The 7,282-nt window shown below is 51.4% G+C and overlaps 2 protein-coding genes across 2 annotated transcripts; one reads left to right on the forward strand and one right to left on the reverse strand.

Annotated features, from left to right (window-relative positions):
* The first annotated feature begins 2,102 nt into the window (after positions 1–2,102).
* Positions 2,103–2,664, forward strand: BZA05DRAFT_393628 (uncharacterized protein). The gene has a single exon (XM_051483241.1). The coding sequence runs from the start codon at positions 2,381–2,383 to the stop codon at positions 2,591–2,593; it is 213 nt and encodes a 70-aa protein (XP_051340747.1). The 5' UTR covers positions 2,103–2,380; the 3' UTR covers positions 2,594–2,664.
* A 2,870-nt stretch (positions 2,665–5,534) lies between these two features.
* On the reverse strand, positions 5,535–6,791 carry BZA05DRAFT_260979 (macrolide-binding protein FKBP12). The gene is made up of 6 exons (XM_051480130.1): positions 6,473–6,791; positions 6,349–6,416; positions 6,083–6,143; positions 5,930–5,950; positions 5,812–5,853; positions 5,535–5,672 (listed from the first exon to the last, which is right to left on the reverse strand). The coding sequence occupies exons 1-6, from the start codon at positions 6,688–6,690 to the stop codon at positions 5,627–5,629; spliced, it is 456 nt and encodes a 151-aa protein (XP_051340748.1). The 5' UTR covers positions 6,691–6,791; the 3' UTR covers positions 5,535–5,626.
* Between the last annotated feature and the right edge of the window lie 491 nt (positions 6,792–7,282).

Here is a 7,282-nt window from a genome sequence, read left to right on the forward strand (position 1 = left end):
GCGAAACGACGAGGTGGCTGCAGAACTTGGCTCTCCGACCGTTCACTGCACAAATCCAGTGTATAATAGAGTACTTACGCACTCAAGAGTACCTAGCTAGTTGGTTAGTTAGCAGCGACAGAATTTCTCGGAAGAGAGAGAACGCACGCACGCCCACACGCACTGTATCTGATGCTCCATTCGATATTGCCGCGCCGTAGAGATCGGTGACAGGCAGCCCCAATACGCAACGGGGGGAGAAGATTGGAATGCGAAACAGTGCAGGAATACCTACGGCGTCTGCATCGACAGTGAGCTGGGCGTTGTTGACGGGGAGTGACCGGGAGTAAGAAAATCATGAAAGGGCCTGCCTAGCAAGAGGCACGAAAAGTAAATGGCCGCTCAGCTGCTGTAGTGGATGTGGACACCGACCAGAATCGAGGTGCGGTGAGGGTAAAGAATGATGTGCAGTGCGAGAGCATGTTGTTGTTGCAAGATGACGCGGAAGTCCTGCTTGACGCAATCCTTGGAAGGGAGACGGCGAAAATGAGAGATGATGAAGAAGTTGAGGTTGTATTCAACTTTGGAGAGCCATTCAATCTGGCTCTCCTCCGCTGCCTTCAACGTTCGGTACCACCCGATCCGGCTAGTCCGGCTATCACCACCATTCAGATCCACCGATTCGACTACCTAGCCTCTTCACATCCTATCTTATCTGATCCTTTATCTATGCTACAGCATATGCTCCTCTCATGGTGGCAGACGACACGTATTCGCTTTTGGTTTGGTTGCATGTATGATACTTACGACATATGTGGATACATACGATGCCGTTGATGACAGCAAGAATGTTCGCCCCCTACGGAAGCGTGTTACTACTAGTACGTACTCCGACAGCGTCGAAGCCGCACATTATGAAACCATCACTGTCACCTTGTATGTAAATAAAAACACGTCTCTGTCCCCACTACATTTTTCGCCAGCACTCGACTAGAGTGGAATAGTTGGAGTAAGTGGAGTAGAGTAATGCAAGCTCCCCTTGCTAATATGTATGTAATATAGGAACCGAAGGTTCCGGGGCAATATTGCAATTGCAATGGCATCTTCTACATATGATACAGGGCTACTCCAGTCGCCACCAAAATGTGTGAGCTGGCGGATCTAACCTGCTGGACACGAGAAACCGGGTAACTAACCTAGTGACTAGTTGGTTCGTTCGGGGACGGACACGGTCGGATGGGCGATGCGACTGATGACATGTGGATTGTATTGGTATCGTATCATATTTACGTACAATTCCACAAGAAGTCACCCGGGCGGCCGGTGTGATCGTCAATGCGACCATCGTCAAGCTCCTCCAGCACGTTGGTTACAAATCCCTTGTATATGTATAACAGAATACCCAGGTAGCGGCGGATCGGTTCGAGTTCCAGCAAAAGATCGCCCCCAATCCAATCAGTACTCGTCGGATGTGAGAATAGAGTTGGAATTGATGCGACAGGGCAGGGCGATTGGTCCGAGCGAGTGCTCCGACACATCCACTACTATATATCTATTCTATTCTAGAGTGGGAGTGGAGTAGAGTGGGAGTGGAGTAGAGTACCGTACTCTAGAGTGAAGTTCAGGCCACCGCGTATCCATACATCCATCCAGCTTCCGTTACACCAAGAAGTTCGGCATTACTCGACGTCCCGCGCGGCGCGCTCTCCGTGTTTCAAAGGGAGCTCGCTCGGGGTTGAGGCTCCGCAACTTGGCGATTTGGCGTTTTGCCCTTGAGGCTCGGACAGTTCAGTTCGGTCGGACCATTTCTCTGCTTGCTGGAGGGAAGGGCAGCTAACTAGTTAACCCCTCTGGTTAAGGCGGAGCAGCTGGCTTGTCTCGTCTCCCTTCGAAAGCTCCGATCCGCAAGGAAAAAAACGGGGGGTCTCTACTCTACCGCCAAGGCGGCACCATTCCCTTTACATACCCGCACGATTTGTGGCTCAACGGTCAACCACACCGGGCTGTGGTTAGTTATACATACGGGACCACTCCACGAAGTTCGAACAGCGTATCTACCCCCAAGTTTCAACGTCACGGAATATACCCCCCTCCACCCCTACAACCATGCAGTCGGGCCGAGTCCCCCCCATCCCCCTATGTATGGAATGCGGATTCTTCCGCACCGACCGACCTCGATTGAGATGGTTGTGATGGTTGTGATGATTGTGATGGTGGTGGTGGTGGTATATAGAGTGGAGTTGATCTACAGCCGGGAGAGAAGAACGGGCACACGAGAGAAAAAAAAAACAAGATGAGAGAATACCTCGTGCTTGAAAAAGACTGCCTGCTTCCCCCAATCTCGAAGATCCAACTTCCAATACTTACTTAGTCTTTCCTGTTGTGTTGTCGGGGTAGGTATATGTTACTATTAGTATTTTGCTCTGCTCTCATCTTGCGATGTTTTTCCGCACTCACGATTTTTCCATGTATGTATGCCCTGTATGTAGACATGTCAGTTGTGACATCCCTGCGGCAACGCAACGCTGAAAGCGCTCCGCATGGAAAAAGAAAAGAAAAGGAAAAGGAAAAGAAAACAAACGAGCAGAATCGAAGGTACAGTACTAGTATCTAGTGGAGTATCTAGTACTAGTGGTAGAAGCCCACCAAGAAACTCAATCTCAAACACCGGCGCCGTTGTCGTCGTCGTCGTCGTGGATCACACCTAACGTCTCGGCAATCACCGGTACTATAACTTAGCAAGCGTTGCGCTTTTCTTCGCGACCATGGGCGCAGTCGTCGATTCCCACTGGCGGCGAGCAGCGGCCGGAATCGAAACCCGTCCGACACCCCGTCAAGTACCGCCGCCCGCGGCGGCCGCGGAGAGAGAGAGAGAGAGAGAGAGAGAACAGGAATTGAGGAAAGACAAACAGAATGCGACTTCGCTTAGAGGGAACGGGGTACGTACCGATCGATGTGATGTGATGTGATGCAGCTGGTCAATTGGGCTATGTACGTGATAGGTACTTACCGTACGTCACTGCTCAGCGAATGGCTGGCTGGCTGGGAGGGAAACATGATGGTTTGTTTGTATCGACATCGATACCCACCGAGAGGTCATTGATCGTGATACGGAACGTCCGCAGTTCTCCCCTTCTCCCCGCCCCCGTAGTCGTTCACAATCACAATCATGTCAAATCACATCACATCACATCACATCACATCACATCTAATCTCAACCACATCACTATCTGCCTTTGTGCGGTATATAGGATACATATCATACATATCATCCATATCATACATACCGGTACATACCGGTACATGTGCAGGTACATGTCTACTACTTCGGGATCCGGAATTCAGGAGGCCAGGAAGATCTCTCTCCCTCACTCCCTCCCCTTCCCTCCGCCGATGTCGATACCGTGCATCGCTTGCGTCGTCCATTACTGTCCGGTCCACGACTATGTACGGTATATACGAGCACTCTGTTCTTTTCATCCACGCTTTCACCGGCCAGCGGTCAGCGGGCAGCGGGCCAGGGGAGAGTGCCTGATTGGCCTTTGCCCCCCCCTCCCCGTTCGAACAGTAAGGTATGTAAGGGTACCTAGGGTAGGGTTTGTAGCCACCACATCTACATACTTACTTAGCCCAGGGCCTCAGGGCCCCCAGGGCTCAGGCAGGCAGGCAACAGCCGTCTCGCTTCGAATTGCTCCGCTCGCATGTCGCATGTCGCATGTCGGATGTCGCATGTCGCGTGAACGGGTCATATATATGGTTTACGGGTTAACTACGGGTTATGGATTACGGATACATGCCTGCCTGTCTGTCTGCTTGCTTGCTTGCTTGCCGGCTGTATGTATGTAGGTCAGACGCAGACGTAGACGTAGATGCCGACGGCTCTTTTGTTGCCGTTTGTTTAGAGTACTGGTACCTACCTAGCTGCTGGCAATGGGACGCGGTATCCACAATCCACAATCCACAATCCACAATCCACAATCCACAATCCACAATCCACAATCCACAATCCACAATCCACAATCCACAATCCACAATCCACAATCCACAATCCACAATCCACAATCCACAATCCACAATCCACAATCCACAATCCACAATCCACAATCCACAATCCACAATCCACAATCCACAATCCACAATCCACAATCCACAATCCACAATACAATCCACAATCCACAATCCACAATCCACAATCCACAATCCACAATCCACAATCCACAATCCACAATCCACAATCCACAATCCACAATCCACAATCCACAATCCACAATCCACAATCCACAATCCACAATCCACAATCCACAATCCACAATCCACAATCCACAATCCCAATCACTCGTGATGTATGTAGGTACCTAATGTGCCTACATACTGTGTGTATTTGCGCTGTGCTGACCAGACTAATTGCCTTGCCTTGCCTTGCCTGCCTTCCTTGCCTTCCTTCCTTGCCTTCCTAAATAAACCTGCCATGTAGAGACATCCTTCCTTCCTTCCTTTCTTCCTTCCTTCATTCCTCCGTGCTCTACTCTACTCTAAATACCTACTAGATACATGCAACTCTCGTTTGGGATTACTATAGTATAGTATAGTACCGGCAACTACCGTCGATGCGCAGTAGCAGTATATACTCTACTATATATCCACTCCCCGATCCGAGCTTAAACTGCTCTAGATAGAGATTCGATGTGGATACCCAGCTCCCCCGGCGCCCAACAACGAACGAACGCAAAAACCCCAACACAACCCAACTTGATTCGGACGTTGGCAGTGCCCCTGCAGCAACGGGGGAGGGGGAGGGGGAGTCTGGAAGAGCTATGTACCAGTTAGTATGTAGAACCTTCGTCACTAGGAAACGTCACACTGGAAGCACAATTTTAACGGCGGGGATAACTAGGAAACCCGCCACGCTGGAAGCACAATTTCAACGGCACGGATAGCTCGTATGTATGACAGGGACGGCAATTTCGTCAAATCACAGCGAACGTTGATGGATCCACACATTCTGAATGGGGGGGGGGGGGCGAGACGGCCAAGCAAGATAGGTACGGTGCAAGATATATCATGTAAAAACCATTAGAGAGAGTGAAACCCCGAACAGAAGCCCCCGAGAACCCCTATGGAAGGAAGGAAGGAAGCAATGGAAGCAAGGGAAGCAGGCAAGGAAGGAAAGAGAGGCATAGTTAAAACTTCCATCACAATCATCGTCATTGAAGCGATCGTGGTTTTGGGGATTGGACATTAGCTGCATGAGAACCGTTATCGTGCTGACGGTGTGGAGCCGTGACCATGGATTCGTAGCGCGGGAAAGAAGCCAGATTTTCGAATCGAGAAGGTTGATGTGAAGATAGGGAGAGCAAAGACAGTGAAAAGAAAAAAAAACGACAGAACCGTAACCGCAAAACACAAACGCGAAGGAAGAACGGACAAGGCAGCTATAGGTACTCGGCCAAACCCCCGTTCCTGACCCCTGATAGTGCAGCAGGAAATTGGAATTGGAAATGTGTGAAATAGTATCCATGCCACAGATGCTTTCCTCGTAGGCTACACAGGGCCTAATCTTTCTTCGGGGTCTCGGTGTCGCTGTTCACCGGACAAGTTAGCGGCGTGTGTGCTGTGTGGGAAATGCTTCCTCGCAGGCTGCATAAACCTACGTCGGCTTCTTCTTGTCATTGATTGAAAGAAGTTCGATCTCACTGTTTACCATAGAAGTCAGCGGTGTACTAGCGCGGAATAGGCGTGGCCTGCCATCGCTGCGTGGCATTTATGCAAGTCATAGCATTACGCTTGCAGTAGCGCGCAGACGAAAAAAGAACAAAAAAAGAGACAACTTACAAGATGAGTGTTGAATTCGGCGGGATCAAGCCTGGGAATCCTCTGAGCGCGCGCGAGAAAATCCCTGTCAGCGAATGGCAGGCGCAAGAGGGCGGGGCCAGGGTTGTGAATTTCTTACTTCTCAGCATATCCGTAGTCACTGCGCAAAATGTTAGCAAATGCACCGAGTCTTTGGGGGGGTGGTTGAAGAACGGTTGCGATTGAGTGGAATCGGGGGGATTTAGGAGTTGGAGGTAGGAAGGGAGGGAGACGACTTGACGACTTGACTTACCCAGTGATGTTGAGTACGGCTATTTCGCCCAAGGACATAGTGGGAACACCCTCATCCCAACCTGTGTAGACGAACGAGATCAGTCAGTCAATTGGTCTCGGGGATGTCGGCACTGCGACATCACGGCAGACATGATATCGGCTTCCTGTGCGATCACGGCGGACACCGGGAGAGAGGCAATGGGGAAGTTCGCGGCAGAGCGGGGAGGGTGAGGTGATGGATCACTCTCGCTCGAGCGGATGTAGGGACGTCGTTTCGTTGCGTACCTCTGATGACCTTGCCCCTTCCGATGATGGTGCCGAAGGGCGTTCCGCGATCGCGAGAGGAGTCGAATCTGCACAACATCAATGTCAGTAAGGTCGCCGAGCAGCAGACGGGGCGTGGGCGTACTTCTTTCCGTCTTCGAGAGTTCCGACGTAGTGCATGGTGACTTTGTCCCCTTCCTGGGGGAAGTTCTCTTTGTCGCCCTCGGCGAGTATCTCCTTTGTGAAACCCATGGCTGCTCGGGTGGTGGTGAAGCTTTTGGTCTGGTGGAATTGGTGTTGGATTGGATGAATTGCGCGTGAGAGTCGGAGGATCGGAGTGAAAGCACTGGGGGTTCTGAACATCTTGGAGGGGGGTGGAGGGGGATTGAGGTTTTTATGATATATATGACGAGCCGCGATGCAACCAATCGAGGGTTGGGTTGGGTTGAGGGGGGGGGGTGGGAGAACTGACCACTAACCAAGGACTAGGGACTAGGGTTGTACTCGGTGCTAGTTGGGTTTACCGTGTTGTTAACTTGCTGTTGCTGTGGATGGATGCGAGGGCAGAAAGTCCGCACGCCTGCACACCTGCAAGCCTGCAAGTCTGCAAGCCGCAAGCCTGCGGAAGAGTGTGAGACGGTCGACCCTGAGAGGGAGAGTGGGAGAGGACCTGTCCGCTACCGCGGATCCACGTACGGACACTCCCGGTCGACGCAGAAGGCCTGGCATGCGAAATAAGAGGCAACTAAGCACCCATTGCTTGCTTGCTGGGTTAGCTATAACTCTGCACGCACATACACGATGAAGTCGAGCATTCTCGTACCTAATGCCCGTACGGGCTTGACACCCACGCTGACTGGCTGGCTGCCATTGACCAAGGTCACCATCACTCACAATGAGCAGGATATCTGGACGATCAACTTGCTCATGGGCAGAGGTGGATGGGGACATACAC

This window comes from Tricharina praecox (assembly GCF_024521635.1).
Source record: "Tricharina praecox strain CBS 144465 chromosome Unknown BZA05scaffold_8, whole genome shotgun sequence".
Lineage (NCBI taxonomy): Eukaryota > Fungi > Ascomycota > Pezizomycetes > Pezizales > Pyronemataceae > Tricharina > Tricharina praecox.

Bases quoted from the DNA above. Each gene is read 5' to 3' on its own strand.
- BZA05DRAFT_393628 (XM_051483241.1), top strand. From the start codon at position 2,381: ATGTTACTATTAGTATTTTGCTCTGCTCTCATCTTGCGATGTTTTTCC.
- BZA05DRAFT_260979 (XM_051480130.1), bottom strand. From the start codon at position 6,690: ATGTTCAGAACCCCCAGTGCTTTCACTCCGATCCTCCGACTCTCACGC. The intron at 6,144-6,348 runs GTACGCAACGAA...TCGTCTACACAG, and splicing joins AAGGGGCAAGGTCATCAGAG to GTTGGGATGAGGGTGTTCCC. The intron at 5,673-5,811 runs GTAAGTTGTCTC...TATGGTAAACAG, and splicing joins CCGAATTCAACACTCATCTT to TGAGATCGAACTTCTTTCAA.